This window comes from Cynocephalus volans, chromosome 10 (assembly GCF_027409185.1).
Source record: "Cynocephalus volans isolate mCynVol1 chromosome 10, mCynVol1.pri, whole genome shotgun sequence".
NCBI lineage: Eukaryota > Metazoa > Chordata > Mammalia > Dermoptera > Cynocephalidae > Cynocephalus > Cynocephalus volans.
In genome coordinates this window covers 117,136,575-117,156,816 of record NC_084469.1, presented here as the reverse complement: position 1 = coordinate 117,156,816, position 20,242 = coordinate 117,136,575, and the positions used below count along the sequence as shown (strand labels likewise).

Below are 20,242 nucleotides of genomic sequence, written 5' to 3'. Positions count from 1 at the left end.
CAGGCCAGCGTTAACAAAGAAGAAGGGAATGTCTGCTTTAGCATTCAAGGTCTACAAAGACTCTGAGGCCAGGGAGAGCTGGGTGTGTTCAAGGGCTGGATGGAATGAGAGGGGAGCAGCAGGCTGCAGGCCCGGGCTGGGAAGGCCTTAGTAGGGCCTTTGCATTTGATTCCAGGGTCATGGGAAAGCCATTGAAGGATTTGGAGCAGGAGAGAGTTGCAGTCTGATTTTTGTGTTTTAAGAGCTCCCTGGCTGCTATGCATAGGACGAATTGAAGGGGGCCAGGGGGGAGAGTCCAGCTGGATGGACAAGTGGGGGGGTGGGATTGCAGTCGGAGCCTGTGCACGGAGGCACATCCACGGTCTAAAGGCTGGTGGTCATGGCCCTGTGTAAAAGGAGGTCGTGGACTTCTCAGGCACCTAAGATACTCCTCCTAGCTGTGACACGGCTCCACCATCCCTGACTTCCGGAGATGGGTTCTGCACCCAGAGTGGTGTGTTCTCTGAAGACAGAAGCACTGCTCACTGTGGCACCATTAGGAGGCTTTAGAATCGCTGGCCTAGACCTGCAGAAGCTTCTAGAGGGCACATGGCCCAGCCTTGTTTCCAGGCAGGTAAATTGTAGTAGCCCTGTTTTTCAGGTGAGGTTCAGGGCTGCACAGAAGCTGCACACTTGCCCAAATGTCTTTTAGGATATGTGAGTTAAAAAATAAACAAAACCATAGAGACACAGGGATGTACGTAATTGAAAGAGAAAGTGCTTTTCTATGATCTTTGCTGTATGTGTCAAGGTGCATGCAGACGGGGTGTGAGTGTGTGCCTTTGCTTTCACCATTTCCAATGCAGCATAAGAGAAGGAAAACTCCAGCACCTGCTCGCACGAGAACTGGTACCTGGAGACATCGTGTCTCTCTCCATCGGAGACCGGATCCCTGCGGACATCCGACTTACGGAGGTGAGGCTCCCAACCCTTGTTGATGGATGTGCAGACATCAAGCTTATTACAGCCGTGCGTTTTCTCTTCCTCTCTCTCACACACGTACATGTACATATACACGTGTGCACACATACATGTACACATACTGGCATACATACACATGCACACACATACATGCACATGCATGCATGCAAACCAGCCAGGAAGTTAGCAAGCAAGCTAATTATAAGCATAAAGTCCCTCAAGCCACATTTCCTAACTTACTTATTCTCATTTTAAGTATAAGCCTAATGAATTTAGGTTATGTGATTTTCCAGTTTACAGCAGGCTGCAGTAGCAAATTAAAGTAAGGTAGGGCTGGGGAATGAGGTAGGAGTTGCTTCTGGAAAAGGACACACAGATGTCAGAAAGAAGTGATATCAGACTGCTTAATGAGGAGGGAAACAGAACCAACGAAAACATAAAAAGCAGCACAAGATTTTCCAGCCGTGTGGTTTGGGGACATCGGGGGTGGGGCAGTCTCCTCCCCCAACATTTGTCAGTCTCACCTTCATGGAACAATCTCTTTGAAGTTATCCCGGATTCTTGAGAAAAGGTTAAATCAAGTTCAGCATGATCTGTCGATGGGAGAAATCTATTTTATGAATCCTTCCAAGAATGTGTAAGAACTATTCAAAGCTTTTAGTCATAAAGGATTAAGCGTAGGTTATCTGCCTGATTTATTTACAGACGTGTTCTTAGGAACCAGAGGATCAACATGCTGTTCAAAGGTTGGCTTTGAGGGAGGGCATGGAGAGGGGCAGCGTTGGAGCCCAGCCTCTGAGACCTGTGTTTACAGCTTTCTCATCCAATCTGTGACATCGAGGCAAGGGCCAGAGGGCCATCTTATGTGTGGACACTCAGTCCAACCTCTCTGCCCCTGACTTTCACATCTCTAGGCAGGGCAGGGCAAAGGTGAGGGGTGCCCAGGATGCCACATTAAGGAGGGCACACTCCATGGCTGATGCTGGTGCCCTTGTAGCACCAGAAGTGGAATCTTCATGGTCCCCGCTTCTCCTGTATTTGGCACTAGCATTGGCACCCCGACTCCCAGTCTGGGGGTGTAGATCTGATCAGAGGAACCACTGTCAACTGGCAAGCCCCACCTGTAAGGAAGGTCTGACGTTTTCCACTTCTCTGTTGAGTGGATCTGGGCCCCACTCATAATACGCCAGGCATGGAGTGGGGTCCAGATCCTGGGAAGCCAATAAGGAGGACATGTGTTCACTGCAAGTGCAGTTACAGATGCAAAGAGAGGCAGTGCAGACAGATGGTTAGTGCCCTGGGGCTGGGCATTGGCCTCGATTTGAGCCCTGGCTCTATAATTCAAAGCTGTGTGACTTTGAGCAAGTTACTTAACCTCTCTGTGCCTCAGTTTTCTCATCTGTAAAATGGGGGATGATAATGTCCATAGGATTACATAACCTCATAGATGCAACATGCCTAGCACAGTGCCTGGCGTGGCTGAGTGTCAGGCAAGGTGTGGCTGTCATTACTGCAGCATGTGCCGGGAGTCAGCGAACCCTAGGCCACAAGTGCTGCCCCTGCATCTAGTAACGATGGACTTGAGGAAGGGATTCACCTCTCTAAGCCTCAGTTTCCCCATCTCTGAAAGGGTTGGTTTCCACTCCATGGGCCTGTGGTGAAGAGGAAACAAGCAATGTCCTATAGCACACTTAGCACATGCCTGACGTGAGGTGACAGTCAGCAGGCATTAGTAATTGATTTTATTTTTTATCATTATGGGTCTCTGCAGCAGTTCTTTGAAACATGTTTTTAAACCCCACATGACTCCAGTTACCTCAGTCGGTTAGAGCACAGCCTTGTAACACTAATGTCAAGGGTTCAGTTCCCTATACCAGACAGCCTCAAAAAATCCAATAACAAAAAAGCAGCCAAATCACTCTGTTACTACGTGAACTGTCTCTCTCCTAGTTGTACCCTGTGTATTCCTACTGAGGAGGTTTTCCTCAAGGCCACCAGCCATGAGCACACTACAGACTTCCCTCTCTGTATTTTTCAACTCTATGGAACAATCAGTAGCTTTGTTTGCTCACAGTGGAAAATCCTTTATGAGCTACTAAGCTCTGAACCCTGGGAGTGCTTTATAAACATTTTAAAACCTTTTTTGCATAGTGTGTGAGGATCGGTCATGAAACATTATTTTCTCTTTCCCAGAGTTAAAACAATAGCAAAGTCCTCAGTCAAAGGCTGACCTGGTACATCCAGGGAGGCAGGTCATTGTTCATTCTTTTTTTCTTGTACCATTTCTAAAATAAAAAGGCAAAATCGGAGTTGTCAGGATTCCAAGTAACGCTCCGTCTTGGAGGTCAGAGCAAAGGCTGGGAGCCCTGCGTGGGGAGATAGGAGGAGTCCGTGCACCTAAGCAGGAAGGGAGCCGCACCCACGTCCTGCCCTAATCCCCCCTTGCCCCTCAGCCAAAATTGTGCCCTGGAAGTTCACTAGAAGCTCCGCCCATCCACCAGCCCCCCACACCCCAGCTCTGCTCATCCTTGGCCTGGAAACTCCACCTGAACGTCTGCCTCCCTCAGTTTACTTCAGATGAAGGGAACTGATGTTTTTCTATATACATGAGGGCACTTCAAAAGGTCATGGGAAAATAGAATTAAAAGAAAATACAAATCTCTCAATGAACTTTCCAAAGACTTTTCATATCTATCAAGTCCGTGCTCACCGCTCATATGTAAAAACTGCCACATGTCATCTCCCAACTGCACCAGGCCTGGCAAGAAAACAGCACTCTTATTTTTCCTTGTTTTACAACAAGGATGCAGCAGCCTGGAGAAGTTGGGCAGCCACCTGAGGTCACATGGCAGGGGGATCTGAACCCGGGCAGCCTGGCCCCGGAGCGCACGTCCTCCATCACAGCTGGTTCTCTTTCCCTGTGGCTAGCTCTTCTGACTTTTTCTGGCTCTCTGTGTCTCCTGGGTTTCCTTAGTGTATCAGTTTCCCGTGGCTGCTGTAACAAATGACCGCTTAGTGGCTTAACACACAGGTATGATCTTACAGTTCTGGAGGTCAAAATCAACAGTGTCGGCAGGGCCTCTGGAGGCTCCAAGGGAGGATCCCTTGCCTTGCCTTTTCCAGCTTTGAGAGGTCACCTGCAGTGTTGCTCATGGCCATGTCACTCCACCTGCTGCTCCTACTATCACATGTCCCTGACTCTCAGACATCTCTCTGACCCTCCCACCTCCCCCTTATGAGGACCCTGTGATTCCACTGGACTCACCCAGATAATCCAGGATAATCTCCCCATCTCAAGGTCTTTAACTTAATCACTTCTGCAAAGTCTCTTTTGCCCTGTCAGATAACACATTCCCAAGTTCTGAGGATTAGGATGCGGACATCCTTGGGGGGTGGACCACATTCAAGGCCCTTCTCTGAGCCAGTCTCCCCTCCCTTCCTGCCTCAGGACACCCGTAGGCACCCCCATCTCCATCACTCATCCATTCTACAAATATTTCTTGAGTGCCTGTTATGTGCCTGGTACTGTGCTGGGTGCTGAGGATACCATGCGGAAAACAGATTTGGTCCCTGTGCTTGTGGGTTTATAGCCTAAAGTGCCAAACCTAAATCTACTCACAACTCAATGACTGCTGGGGGAGCTATGAGAGGAATTCTGCATTTCCCAAATGGGAAAGACTTGCCAGGCCTGGTGCAGTCAGGGAGGGCTTCCTGGAGACAGCAGCTTTCAAGTTGACCTCAAAGGTTGAATGGACATGAATCAGCTGTTCTAGGCAGAGGAGGCCCAAGCTACATGCCTGGCCCTGACCTACAAGCGAGCTGAGTTGCTGCTTTCTAGTGCCTATGAGACATGTCCAGGCAGGGGGCCACCATGTGGGAGGGCGGTTTCTGCCACCTGGAACCCTCTCTCCACCATGCGTGATTTAGCCCTTCCTGTCCCCGAGATCTCTGCTCACTGTCCCCTCCTCCTGGCCTTCCCTCCCTACCCTGTGCACCCTGGTATTCGTTCCAGTGTTTACTGTTTGCATGTCGGTTGCCATCTCCACGAGGGTGGGGATTTGCCTGCTACTACATTCTCAGCACCCAGAGGAATGCCTGGCCCATAGTGAGACATGGACAGACAGATGGACACACACCCCACCTCGGTTCCACTCCATCCAGCACCCTTTCCCACCTGTGCCCTCTTGTCTCTGAGCTCCCTCCGTCCTTCCTGTGTCTCTGGCTAGCTGTCCTCTGCAGAGACATCTTTGTCTCTTCTCTCGCTTCCTTTCCTCATTAAAAAAAAAAAAAAATGTTGCTTTATTTTTTAGAAAAGTTTTCGATTTACAGAAAAATTGAGAAGGTAGTACAGAGAGTCCCCATAACCCCGCACCCATTTCCTCTACTGTTAATGTCGTGCCTTACTCTGGTGCGTTTGTTACAATTAATGAACCAATGTCCATATGTTAATGTTTAACAAAAGTCTGTGTTTTCTTCAGATTTTCATAGTTTTTCCCTAATGTCCTTTTTCTGCTCCATGATCCCACATGACATTTAGTTGTCATGTTTGTTTAGGCTCTTCTTAGCCGTGACAGATTCTGACTTTCCTTATTTCTGATGACTTTGACAGTTTTGAGGAGTACTGGCGAGGTATTTTGTAGAATATCCCTCAAGCTGCCTCCAAAGACCTTCCCCAGGATTGCTCGTGACTTCTCCTTACACCCCATTATCCCGAACATGAGGGACACTGTGAGTCACCAGGGAGGGCATGTGGGCACGTGGGCATGCAGCTGGACTCATCACCGCTCCCAAGACCACGGGGGTCCATCAAGGAGGAAGGGGGGAGATGGGCGTTACCCAGGCAAGTGGGGGCCCCTGTCATCCTTGGGGGCTGAGGTCCCATGGCAGTGCACATATTTTTGGGAGATTGTTATTGAGTTTTAAAAGTTTTAAATTATAGAGAACTCACAGACCCCTGTTTGAGAAATGCTGATCTGTTGTGCCCTTGTGGGTTTGTGGAAGATGACTTCTCTATCTAAATCGATCTTATACACTTGATGACAAGGTCCTGAGGGACAGGGCCCACCCTAAACTCCTTCTCCGTCCTCAGTGGTATCTGGCACTGTTCTGGCCATAGGAGCCTCACCTTCTGAGTGATCGTGCTGGGTCTGTGCTCGAGAGGCAATTTTGGAAGATGCTGAGAGCGCAGTTTCTGGAATGAGAGCCTCGGTTCACATCTCTGTTCTGCCACTAACCAGCTGTGGAAACTTGAGCAAGTGACTTAATCTCTATGCCTCCATTTCCCCATATGTAAAATGGAGAAAATAGAATCTTCTGTGCAGGAGGGTGTGCAAGGACCAAGAGATAAGGCTCGGAAAGAGCCCAGCCCAGGGCCTGGCATATAGCAAGTGTCCATAAATGTTAGCATCTCCCTTCTCCTTCCTGGGGCATGTGGGGGGGTTGGTGTTCCTGTGTGTGTTTCTGGTGTTAACCTTAGATTGTCACTGAATAACCTGGCCCAGTTATTATATGGGATTGTACGGAAATCTCCAAGGCGGGCAGGCTGAGTGTTAGGGCAGAACACAGGTGCTTATAAAAGCATATTCTAAAATAACCATTGCTTTAGTTTTTTAAGTTATATTAACATTTCAAATACAACTAACAGAAGATATGAGACTTGTGTTTTTCAAGAAGGACCGCACGTTCAAAGCTTTCCTGACTCCTGGAGTCATCCAAGGTCATGATTCTGATATTCATTTCTTAAGTTTGATGTGTTCCCTATTTGACGTCCATTAAGGTGCTGGATACATTCTGTGCTTTTAAGACCAATTTTCGGGGAGGAAGGGGGGAGGGTGTTCTATGACTTTTTTCTATCTGCTCTGCTAGGTCACAGACCTCCTGGTGGATGAATCCAGTTTCACCGGAGAAGCCGAGCCGTGCAGTAAGACGGACAGCCCCTTGAGTGGCGGGGGGGACCTCACCACCCTGAGCAATATTGTCTTCATGGGGACCCTGGTGCAGTACGGGAAGGGGCAGGTAAGTCCAGGGGGCTCCTGGGGCTGTGGCCTCCCATCACCTACAGGCCTCCAGCCCTCAGATTTTATGCTTTCTCTCTCCAATACAGGGAGTCGTGATTGGAACAGGGGAAAGGTCTCAGTTCGGAGAAGTGTTTAAGATGATGCAGGCTGAGGAGGTAAGGGGCCGTGGCACTTCGGTTTTGTGAGCTGGGGTTTGAGATTATTCTAGGTGAGTGAGACCAGCCCTGCCTCCCCTTCGGAATGAGGAGGAGGTGGTTAATGTGAGCATGCTTTTTACACATCTTTATTTCAAAACATCGGTTAGCATTTTCATCAACATGTAACTTTCTGGCAGTAACCTACACAGATCTTAGGTGTGGAAGTCAATGAGTTCATGTAGATGTGCACCCCTGTGTGGCTGGCAGTCAGATCAAGGCGAACACACTGTGAAGAAAGCCAGGCTGAGGCTGGGGCACGCTGCTGGGACCTTGTCAAACAAATCCATTTTTCCCACCCTTCCAGACGCCTAAAACTCCTCTACAGAAAAGCATGGACAGTCTGGGGAAGCAGCTGACACTGTTCTCATTTGGCATCATCGGTGAGTGAAGCGGCTTCTGTGCTATGTTCTGGAGACAGAGGGAGCCGTCCTGGGGCAGCTGTTTCCCAAACATCTTGCCACTCACCTGCGTGAGGCCTGGGGATAGGGATCAGAGACCCTCCAACAGCAGCGAGAGGTTTCTGCACTAGGCCAGGCTGGCTGCTGTAACACGCAGATCCTGCATTTTAATGGCTTAACGTAGTGAAAGTCTGTTTCTCGCTGACACCACAGTCCAGGGGCGTGTTCCTGGATAACTCACCTCAGCTGCTGACCTGGGCCCAGGCCTCTGCTGTGTTGTTCCTCTGCCTTCCTCTGTGTCCTTGGAGGCCATAATTCTACTCACCTAGCAGGTGCAGAAAGAGAACACGGAGGCTTGTGGGGGAAGTTATTAAGGCATGCACCAGAAAGTAGAATCATAGCTTTTGCCCTTTTCTGTTGGCTAGAATGGAGTCACATCGCCTACCCACCTGCAGAGGAGTCTGAGAAGTGTAGTTTAGACATGCACCCAGCCATATTTTTATGCTTCTAAGCAAGTTCCTGGGCTGGTGCTTCCCAGCCTTTGGCAACACACCAGACAGCATTAACATAATGCTGCACACCTAAATTTAGGTCTTAAGCCTTAACATCTTCAAGGGGCTGTCCTGATCCCTTCACCTGCTCCTTCCTGCTATTTCCAGCTCTGGCCTTGATTCTGTGCCTTCATTCTCAGCTTTCATGATCACCCAGTACCTCACCCGTATTAGCTTCTCAATAAACATTTGTTGAGTGAATGATTTAATAAAGGAGCAAACCAATAAACCATTGCCCATAGTACATGCAATGATGTGGGGAAGTCCTGGTGAGTCTGGCTGACACTTCAGAGCCAGAGAAAGTTCTTGGGAGAAAGAGCTGTTCCTCCTAGCTGCAATTTTGTTGTGCATCTGGCCACATAGATGCGTTAATTCATTTAGTGAGTGTCCTATGACATGCTGAACCTGTGCTAGGTTCTGGGGCCACCAAGATGAGTCAAACAGTTTCTGCCCTTAGATGGGCCCCAGTCTAACAGGAGAGAGACAGCTGAACAATATGAAAGGTGAAGGCAGCAGTTACTCTTGTTTGGAAGAGCTAGGAGGGCTCCAAGGAGGAAGTGATATTAAACTGAGTCTTGCAGGATGAATAGGAGTTTGCCAAGTGAAAAGAAGAAGGGAATGGGAATTCCAGGTGGAGGAAACAGTATCAGAGCATGGAAGGTACCCCCCCCCTTTACAGCTTGTGAGAGGTGGTGAATTGAGCAAAGTGTTAGAGGATGTGCTCTGCAGCCACATGTCCTGGGCTGCAGGCCTGGTTCTGCCACTTCTAGCTCTGCCTCCCTGGGCAAGTTACATAACCTCTCTGAGCTGTGCTGTTCTTGTCTACAAGAGGAGGCATAATCCCACTGCCTGTCTCACAAGGTTGTTTGTGAGCATGCCAGGAGTTAACACATATGAAGTGCCCCAGGCACTATCTGATCTAGAGGGGTGGTTGTCATGGTGTCCATACGTGATTGAACACTTATTCTGTGTCAGATGTGCTAAGCCTCTATTACATTATTTCATCTAGTCCTCAGTACAGCCCTTCAGGGTAAATGTTGTCCCATTTTATGGCTGGAAAATCTGAGGCTCGGAGAGGGTAAGCAGCTTGCCCACTGTTACACAGCTGATTCATGGAGGAGGAGGAGGAGGAGGATTATAAACCCAGATCTCTGACCCCAAAGCCATCCTATTCTCCTGTCTTGTGGGGTATTTGTGAAGATTAGAGAAAATACATGAAGGGGCCGGGCAGGTAGCTGCATTCTGTGCATTACTCATCCTCTCATTACGAAATCCTGAACACAGCACAGCCTGAGCTTGATGAACATGGGATGTACCCAGGAGCTGGAACCCAGGGCTCTTGATTCTATCATCCTGGTGACAGTCCCACTCACCCTGTCCTCCCTGGCCACCTCTTCCCAACACTCCAATTTCTACTCTCTTTCCCAACCCCCAGCTTTGTAATTACTGCCCAGAGCCTGCTAAACCACTAGGTTTACTGTTTTATGATAGCCCTATACTCTCGTCTCTCCTCTCTCCCCTATGTGGTTCTGGGACAGTGATGGAAATAGGTTTTATCTTAACCCACTGAATCTGACACAGCTGGTGGAGTTCTGTGCCACGAGAGGATCTTGAGGCCATGCCCAGGCTCAGTGCAAAGAGGACTGTGATGGGCTAGTGATGTCTGCCTAGGACACTGGAGGGAAGTGTCTATGCATGGCTATTCACTTGCCATCCTTGCGTGTAGATCAGTCATCTCTGGCAGAAAGGAACACACTGAGGGCCCTCCCTGCCCAGAGGCATCTTTCACATTCTAGAGCAGGGGATGGAAACTATGGTTCCCAGCCCAAATTTGGTCTGCTGCCTGTTTTCATGTGGCTGGCAAACAAAGAATATTTCTTACATTTTTAAATGATTTTTTAAAAATCAAAAGAAGAATAGCATTTTATGATGTGAAAATTACATGAAATTCATCTTTCAGCGTACGTTAATAACCCATTATTGGAGCACAGGCCTGCCATTGACGTGTCTATGGCCACCTTCAAGCTACAAGGGCAAAGCTGAGCTGCAACAGAGACCACATGCCCCACAAAGCTGGGCTGTTTACTAGCTGGCCCCACACAGAACAAGTTTCCAGCACCTGCTCTAGATGACTGGGGTTGCCAGAAGGAAGTTGTGCTTTAACAATGAGCACTGGTCTCTCTACCACAGTAGCCCCAAGGACAAATACCAAGTAACGTGCTTCAAGGCATATTGTCAAAGTAGACAGTGTTAACAGGCCTTTCTGCAGGATGAAATTTGTTTAAAAATAAAAAGTTCTGAGGCTGAGGTCCCATGAGGTTGTTGCCTTATACAAGCCTTTATTCATTCCTTAAGTTAAATTAGAACTTAGTTAAATCGACATGTCCATGGCAAGGGCTATGATACTGCTCAGACTTTTTCCTTTTAACATTTCAAGAACTGCTCTAGCAGAGTGGGAGTTTTGAAATTGGGTCCCGTGGATCCCCAGAGGGCCCACAGGGGAGAGGCAGGGCAGTGGTGGCATGCTGGTAGATACTTTCTAGGGGGAAGCAGTTTTTGCCGATTCTCGTGGTATAAATACTCTCAGCATGGCCAACGTCAAGCTGCCAACGTAGGTTTGGGGAGAGATGAGCACGACTGACTCTTGTGAGCCATGGGGTGGGCTAAGCCCCTGGTGGGCAGGGCGCTGGGCTCACTGCTGCTTCTGTTTCTAGTAGTGTTCCCCCATCTAATCAATTTCATCTGAGTTCATTCGGGTTTCAGCTAAGATTTCAGTTGACAACTGAGTTCTGTAGCTAATCATAGTATATCAAAAACAAAACTAACAGATCTTGTGACACCCCTTCCCTCCCACACACATACACGTACACATACCACTACACCCAGATAAAACATGGTCAGTTTCCTCATTCCCTGCAAAACAAAGCTGGCATTCCTTAGCAAGTCTTCCAAGGGCACCAATAGGTAACCACCCCTTCCCATACCCTTTCTCACTGCTTTTGATAATGGTGGCCACAGCAGTCAACTGTTGGGCATGAACTGTGGGTCCCAACCTGCACTGAGCACTTCAAATAGATGGTCACATCTTACACTCTAGAACAGCTCCTCAAGGGAAGCATGATCGTTATCCCATGTTACAGATGAGGAAACGGAGGCCGCACCTGGCAGCTCCAGCTCTTTTCCCATTGCCAGAGATCTTGTGAACTTTCATGGGTCCCAGGACGGCTCAGGCCACTTCTGCCTTGAGGGTCCATCTGTGACTGTCTCATGTCTCCTGTGCCTAGCTCAGTGCCTGGTGTTTAGTAAATGTTTGGCGAATGATTGCTAAAGAAGAAAGTGAGAGGGAATCTATTTAATTATGAACACGGCAGGGTAAAATAAGAAACAGTGGCCCCTCTGCCCATCACAGGAGCAGCTGTCACCTGCCATGCTGAACACCCCAGGGGGAGCTTCTGGATCCACACAGCAAAGGGGGAACTTTTGGAATGATATGTAAACATGTGTAAACAGCCCCAAATAAACTGCTTATTTGTTTGTTTCTTTCACTTGAACTTAACTTGAACTTTTCCTGTAAAATTTTTTTTTTGAAGTGATAAAAGTATCTTCCTTAAAAAAAAAAAAAAAAAAGAAAAAAGAAAGTCATTGAAAGTCCTTGAGGTTATTAATCATTCCCCTGTGTATGTCCTCCTGTAAACTCTTTAAGAAAATGAGTTTAAGATGCCTTCAGACATCAGAGAACAACTTGTGTGCACACAGATAGGCTGTTTTTGTCTCTTCCCCAGGTCTAATCATGCTGGTTGGCTGGTTGCAAGGAAAGCAGCTCCTCAGTATGTTCACGATTGGGGTCAGGTAAGGGCATGGTGGCTGTCCCTCGCCTTGTCAGTGGGTTGGATGGGCTCTGAGCCCTTCCCTGCAGCGAGAGAAAGTGGGGAGACTGCAGAGTAGAAAAGGCATAAGGAAGCCGTGTCCTCCCCACCCCAATAGCGTGTTGTCCAACAGGCAGGGGTGCCTGTGAGTGCTTGCAAATTAATGAAAGTATGTGATTTGAAGTTCCCTTTCTGGTCACTCTCTGCCCGTGAGTTTGGGTCTTTCCGGCTAAGAGCCTGGACCCCAGAACCAGTCTGCCTAAGTTTAAATTCTGCCTGTGCCACTTCCTAGCTGTGTGACCCTGGGCAAGTGTCTTGGTTCTCTGTGCCTCGGTTTCCTCCTCTGTAAAATGGGAATGATAATAGCCCCTCTTCTAGGGTCGTTGTGAGATTAAATTATTTAGTCCACGTGAGAGCCTACAACAATACGCATGCATAGCGAATGGGTGCTCTGGTTACTGGTATAGAACTCAATCCAAGTGCTCATTTTACAGAGGAGGCAATAAGAGAGGACCGTGGACATGTAGCCCAAGGCCACACAAGTGATGCCTGGGAGTCAGGGCACTTAATGTTAAGCTGAGGGGACCTGCCCCTCTTCCACATGGTGATTCTGATAAGTAGTTTCAACCTCCTAGGTCCTGGTGGGTAATGCAGAGAAAAGGGGAGCCCAGCTCAGTGCAGTGGGGTGACATTGCCAGTAGCTTTTCCATGGCTACTTGCCAAGGCAAGGGGAGCAGAGTGCCAGTGATTGTCACTAACTGGGTATGTCCCAGCAGGAGGGTGGCTGGTGGCCCATCTAGGACACAGAGAAGGCAACACATTTCTAGCGTCACATCTTCTGGTGGTTTTCAGAAGGTGACCCACAAGCTGCTCATGCTGCAAGACGGTTTTAGGTGTTACACGGAAAATTATTTTAATGTCTGCTAGAAATATATGTGTGTGTGAGTATATATATGTATGTGTGAGTTTTCTTTTGAAGGTGATGAAAATGTTCTAAAATTGATTGTGATGATGGTTGCACAACTCTGAATATACTAAAACCCACTGAATTACGTACTTTAAAGGGGTGGATTTTATGATATGTGAACTATATCTCAATAAAGAAGAAAAAAGAAAGCATAGAGCAGGGAACTAAAAGTGCTATTATTAAAAGGATCCTTAGAGTCTTTCTCATTTATGTATAAAAAGCAAATTGTTTACAAGCACCTGTGTTGTAACGATGCTTACAATAAATCCACACACTCACAGTGGATTGAGGTATCCCAGTGTGTGCTGGGACACGGAGGTTTCAGGGAGGCTGCTTTCCTGGAGCTGACCAGTGTGGGCAAGAGAAACTTGCCTTAAGGGTTGGTGTGCTTGCTGTGGTACACAGTGTGATACATAGTGTCAGGCATACTCATCTCCGAGTCAAGCTTGCCTATGTGTAAGTGAATGTACACAGTTACCTGATAATTAGTAATAGAATAGATTCAAATGTGGGTCTTTTAAAATTCCAAATGCCTTATTTTTTTAATCACACCATGCTGTATGCGTTAATTGAGGGTCAGGCAGCAAACAACATGTGGACAGACGTGTCATATTACGAAAGCATTTGATAACTGTTTTTTGAATGAATGGAAATTTAAAAAGAGCATGTCTGGTTTTAGACACTTTGTCACTCAGAGTGACAAAATCCTGGGGACATAGGGAAAAACTTAACATAAAAAAAGAGGAATTGGTTTAAAGAACATTACACAATGATAACACAGGCACACAGGGGTGAGAAAAGTTGTAAAAGCAAAATGTAAATGACAGACATTTGGAAAACCCCATCTCAGCTTAATTCCAAGGCAAAAAATAAAGTCCATACAATGAGACACGCAGACATTCAAACCACATCAGAATAGCTTTAAAAAATAGTTCTCAGAATAGAAATATAAAAAGAAAGAGAAAACAGCTGCACGAATAGTTTATTGTCTTTAGGTTTTAGCTATAAATAATCTATAAATAAGTGGATTAATGCCAGGTTTTGGACTTTTCCCAAAAAAATATTTGGAATCATGAAAATCTAGGCATTGTCCTGTACAGACAGTCCTGCTGGGTTTCAGGTCTTTTTCTCTGAAAATATGCTGGGTGCACCATGTGTCTTGCTAGTGGCTGTGAGAAAGGGCTTGTTAAGCTCTAGATGATAAAGCCCAGGGTGCCCTTCTGATTGTAGGATGGTCATGACTCAAGTCAATTGGGGCTTTCTGACTTTATATCCTGAACCGGATGCTGTGAGGGATATAAAAGAAGAAAGAACCCGTCTTCAAAGAGCCTTCAGTGGCCGTTTATGCTTCTGTGTCGGCATGTATGGCTTTGACCATGTGATCTAATTGTATCATTTTCACTAAGTCCCTTTCATGATCAGCACACAGTGTCAGTACTGGGGACAGTCGTGAGCAGGACAGTTACTGTTCCCACCTTCAAAGAACTGTGGGTCTCGGTGGAGTTAAAGGATTGTGGGATTCAAGGGCTAGAGAGAAAGAGCTGGAAGGATAGGAGGTGGTGGGCAGAAGCGGGAACCTGAGATCCAGGTCACGGAGGGGCTCAGCTAATGCTCATGCTGAGACCTGGAATGTGACTGGGTTTGTAGTGTCGTGGGCCACGTAACAAAGTACCACAAACTGAGGGTACCACAACAGCAGAAATTTATTCTCTCTCATTTCTGGGGGCCAGAAGCCCGAGATCAAGGTGTCGCTGTGCTCTTTCGAAAGGCTCAGGGAGAATCTGTCCCATGCTCCCAGCTTCTGGCGTTGCCGGCATTCCTGGGTGTTCCTTGGTGTGTGGATACATCACCCCGATCTCTGCCTGTCACATGGTCTTCTCCCTCCATCTGTCTCTGCATCTCTTCTCCTCTCCTATAAGTACACCAGCCACGTTGGACTAGGGTGGGCAGCCTAATGACTTGATTACATCTGCAAAGACCCTATTTTCAAAGAAGGTCACATTCACCCATACCAGGGGTTAGACGTGGACATATCGTTTGGGGAGGACAGAATTCAGCTCACATCAGCAGGCTGTGGTTGCTGAGGGAGGTGGGTGGCTGGAGGTCAAGCTTATTGGGGGGACAAGGCTGAGGAGGTAGGAGCCAGGGCATGGGAAGGACCATCTAGCAGATGTTGAAGTCACTAAGAGTATGATGCAGGTGGAGAGAGTGCTCATAGAGTCAATTCTAGAATCTTCAAGAAATTGGAGGGAGAGAGACTAGGGTCTGTTGATGCTGCAGCAAGGGGTGGGTGTGGGAGGGGGCCATCTGATTGCAGTCAGTCCTTCCATAGCTCATAGGGAAAGGCTGGTCTCCATTTTACACACCAGGACACAGGGTTAGACGGACACAGTCTTGTGGTTACAGAATCAGGGATGGAAGAGCTAGACTTGAACTGCCCTGTGTCCGGTCCAAAGCCAGGCTCCCGGTGTCCTGCTGCCTCCCAGCAAGTCTGAATTCTCCCGCTTGTGCCGTCCTTGGTCCCCCACCTCGGCCACCACTGGTCATTGGCTCAGTTGTTTGCCTCACAAATATTTGTTGTTCATCTGGTTTTTTGGTTTTTTTAATTTTTATTATAAGCATATTATTATTACAAATCGCGATTTTTCTTTATGCCCTTTACCCAGCCTATCCCTCCCCAACCCCCCTCTCCATCTCACCCCCATCTCTGTTATTCCGAAAGTTCAAGGAATCATTTAGGTTTTTTCTTTCTTCCTTTCTTAGCACCCAGTTATGAGTGAGGACATATGGTATTTTTCTTTCCTTGTCTGGCTTATTTCACTTAACATAATTTTCTCCAGACTCATCCATGCTGCTGCAAATGGCAGGTTTTCATTCTTTTTTATGGCTGAGTAATATTCCATTGCACCACAGTTTCCTTATCCAATCATCCGTGGATGGACATTTAGGTTGGTTCCATGTCTTGGTTATTGTAAACAGCGCTGTGATGAACATGGGAGTGCAGGTATCCTTTTGACATGATGATCTCCATTCCTCTGGGTACATACCCAGCAGTGACATTGCTGGATCATTGCTGCATCTGTTGACTGCCTATTTACATTATCTAAGTGCTGATACAGTCTCCACCCTCGTGGAGTTCTCAGGCTGGTGGAGAAAGTAAATATAATCAATTTATATGCATGTTAATGAAAATAATTACAACTATCAGCAGTGCTACGAAGGAAACAACTGCTGAGAGAGATTAAAAAGGAGGTAAGAGGGATGTGACCTGCCCAGGTGGCCAGGGAAGATTTTTCTTAGGAGTCTTCAGCTCAGAGAGCTGAGAGATGAGAAGGAGCCAGGTAAGAGAAGAGCAGGAAGGGTGCTGCAGGTAGGGGGGGGCATAGGCAAAGGCCTTTGGGTGGGCACAAGCCTGGTATGTCCAGGGAACACCAGGAGGAGACCGTGCCTGGTCACCACGATGATGGATTTGGTTAGAGCCAGATCCCAGAGAAACGTGAGGCCCCTTTGCTCCCACCCCTAACCACGCCATCAGAACGCTCTTCAACGTGCCACGCCAGGCCATCCCTACTGTGCTGTGAGAGCAGAGAGATGAAAAGTGTTGGCCACCCTTGATAAGCAGGTTGAAGGAGGTGGCAGGTGGGAGCCACAACTGAGTTATGCTGTGAGTGGCAGAGTCCAAGGCAATACAGCAACAATCTGGAGGACATCACTGTCCAGCAGGGGCCTCAAACTTGAGTGTAAGAATAGGAGGGTTCCTGGGAGAGCTTGTTAAGCACAGATTATCAGTCTCCTGACTCAAGGGGTCTGCGTGGGGCCTGAGACTCTGCATTTCTAACAAGCTCCCAGGGGTGCTGATGTGGCCGGTCCAGGGAGCACACTCTAAGTAGTGAGGCTGTTATTAGATGCTACCCCCAATCCAGGCCTGACAAGAGCAGAAACAGGAAGGAGGAGGAGACACCTGCCACTCGGGTGACTGAGCCTTCAGCAGCGTGTGTCCTGGCTGGGAGGGAAAAGTCAGCCTGGGGGAGGATCCCAGAGCAAGTGGAGCTCTCAGAAGCCAGAATGCTTAAAAGCCTCCCCGAGATAAGGATGCGCTCCATTCTCATCTTATAAACCATGCAAAGTTCTGTGAACCAGAAAAGACTATTTACGTATTTCCAGGATACAAACAAAAAAAGGTTTCAGTGTCCCTTCCCCGCCCCCCACCCCCACCCCCTGGGCTCTTGGTCATGCTAGTGCTACCAGTTCCAGTTCAACTTGCTCATCCCATTTGATCCATGGTGAACTTGCACTTTACCTGTGATTATGAAAGGGTGAAGTTTTTCCATTTTTAGTGGCAGATTAAAGTCACCTGAAACCACTGAATCAGAAAATAGAAATGGCAGAACAGCCAGGGAGGAGATTTTCCAAAATAAGTAAAATGAAAGAATTGTTCTTCATAAAACTTATCCTAATTCCATGTGCCTTGAGTGACATCCAGAATGATCCAAGGCATTTTCTTTTCCTGGTTCATTCTGATCTTTACTAGTTGTGGATTAATTTTTTATCACTATGAGCATGGCTAGGTATGTGCAGAAATGCCCTCCCCATGCTGTATGGGGTGGAAGTCACCATCATGACCCTCCTTTGATGTTTGTTTAGCTAATCTTGTCAGCCTGTGCCATAAAACCAAGGAAGCCCTTTTGTTGTCACCAAAGAAACCAGGCACAGCCCCTTGATCAAATTCAGTAATCTGGGTTTATATAACTTGTCTTTAAATGTTCCATTGTCTCTGGGTGAGAGGTCATCATTCATGTATGATATTTTTGATTCTAAGATACACACTCTTTTTCACGTGTCAACTCCTCTGAGATCAGACTGCTTTTTATGAGCAATGGGGTAAGAAAGCACCATGTCACATTAATTGGCAATGTATTTTTTTTTCTTAGTGGAACACAAAATAATAGTGCCCTTCACAATCAGTGGTGTCCTTGATCCAATGAACTTCGTGGTAGCCATGTGTGATTTTGGTCGAAGGAGCGCCCCCAGCCTGGGTTTCTATTAACCAACCCAGGTACAGTGCTCCCTCTGTGCTCGGCCTGCCTGGGTGTAGACACTCATGTGTATTTTCTCATTTACATGTGTTGGTTCAGCACATATTTACTGGATACCTACAGCACTCTGCTGGATGTTCTCATGCACAGAAATCAGTCCACCTGTGGGTGAGATGTAGCCAGAAAATAGGTTTTGTTTGAAATGCGTCGTTTTTTTAAAAAACTGGGATTTGTTGCCAACATCTGAAAAATGGGACTGTGCATTAAAGAGATGCTGGGTTTCCAGTTTCTCTTGGGAAGTGGGGAAGGTTTGGCACCACTGGCCATTGCTGTCATCCCTGATGGCTCAGTGGCAGCCCTGTGCCTTGGGCAGGGAGGGCCTGGCTGTGGGCTCCCCACCTCAGCACCAATCTCACTGCCCGCTTCACTTACTTACTAAGTGGCTTGGCCCCCAGGACCTGGCACAGGTGAGCCCTGTTTCAATGGAAGCATCTTGTGGGGCTTCTCCAGGGTCCCCATCAGTGGCTGTAAGTGGGCTCTGTTTTGGCAAGAGGTCGGCCCTCTTCTTCTGTGATTTTTCTGGTTGTTCTCAGATAACAAATTCCCTGGTCACTTCTAGTCCCCCAAATAGTCTCTTTCTAGAAATTATAATGAGTGGTTTCATGCGATGAAAATACTTAAAACTTCATGTAAGGCACAGCATTCCCACCCCCTCGGGTTGTGGAGAGGGTCTGCTCACCTCCCCCTACCGGCTCGACATCTCTCTTCCTCTCCCCAAGTCACCAGCCCAGGTTGCTTTTCTTCTTCTTCTTTTTTTTTTCTTAAATGGCTTTATTGAGATATAATTCCCATACCATATAATTCACTCATTCAAAGTATACAATTTAATGTTTTTAGTATATTCACAAATATATGCAACCATCAGCACAGCCAGTTTTAGAACATTTTTATCACCTCAAAGAGAAACCCTGTGCCCTTTAGCTGTCACCCCCCACTCCCCAACTCATCCACTCCCAACCCTCAGCAGTCACTAATCTACTATCTCCATGGATTTCCCTGTTCTGGACATTTCATATGAATGGAATCATACAATATGTGGCCTTTGTGTCTGGCTCTTTCACTTAGCATGTTTTCAAGGTTCAGTCACATTCTAGCGTGCGTCAGTATTTCATTCCTTTTTATGGCTGAACAGTATGCCATTGTATGGACAGACCGCATTTGATTCATCCATTCGTCTACTGATGGACATTTGGGTTGTCATGGTTTCTTTTCACATTTGTTGCTAAACGTTTTGAAGGAAACTTTCAAGCATATATAGAAGTCAAGAGATTAGTACCTGCATAGCTCCTACCTGGCTTCAACAGCGATCAGCTCCCATCCAGTCTTGCTTTGTCTGTGCCCCACTCCTGACTATTGCAAAGCAGATGCCAGGCATCATGCCAGTCTACCACTGGAGGAGTGCAGAGTGTGGAGTCAGTTGGCCCCAATGCTGTGGAGCCTCAGCCAAAACTAAGGCAGAAAGAGTCCCCTCTTAACATCCCATCACCTGTTGGCACACCCATAGCAAGGAGCATCTGTGTGCCTCAATCCCAATTCACATTCCCAAGGGAGAATCTTGCCGGCTCAGCATGGGTCACGTGGCCTCTTCTAACCCAATCAATCATAGCTGCAGGGGGGTGGTTACATGGTAAGAAAGAGGTGCAGGGGTAATAAAGAAGCAAGCAGACACCCCAAAATAGGTCGACTCCATAAGCAAAGGCATAGCTGTGCCATTTTATCTCCTTCAACTTTAATTAATTTTCTTGTCTGACTTCCTTACAGGAAGTATCTAAACTACTAGACTAAAGAAAAATGAAATTTAAGGGACCTAAGAGAACCCTTTGAACCAAAAAATTCTACTTCCCACTTATTATCTGATTCTGAAAATTCCTTTCATGGGGCCCAAAGACTTTTATCTCCAACAAATGAGAATAATTTATATGCAAAAGCATATAAAGAGGCAAGACAACTAACAAACTCATTTACACTACGGTGTGGATGGCTGATAGGAGTGGGTCCCTTCCCAGGAACAGGGTTTGCAGGGGGACTGCTCAGGGCAGTGAATGCTGAAGAAGGAGACAGGTGCACCATGGGATTAGGAATGGAGAATAGACCGTAGACTTTGGGGACACCAAAGACAAGCTTCACTAGGCGAAAGCATTGCCAATCCCAGTTGGGTTCACATTGTCCTTAAGTGAGTGTTAAAGGTGA

General features: G+C 47.2%; 1 protein-coding gene across 1 annotated transcript in view; it reads left to right on the top strand.

Annotated features, from left to right (window-relative positions):
- Positions 1-20,242, top strand: part of ATP2C2 (ATPase secretory pathway Ca2+ transporting 2) — a 42,394-nt gene that overhangs the window by 3,674 nt on the left and 18,478 nt on the right. Inside the window, exons 3-7 of the mRNA XM_063110312.1 lie at positions 846-954; positions 6,826-6,975; positions 7,064-7,132; positions 7,479-7,554; positions 11,906-11,972. Coding sequence (XP_062966382.1) covers positions 846-954; positions 6,826-6,975; positions 7,064-7,132; positions 7,479-7,554; positions 11,906-11,972 — 471 coding nt within the window. The remainder of the gene's footprint in view (positions 1-845; positions 955-6,825; positions 6,976-7,063; positions 7,133-7,478; positions 7,555-11,905; positions 11,973-20,242) is intronic.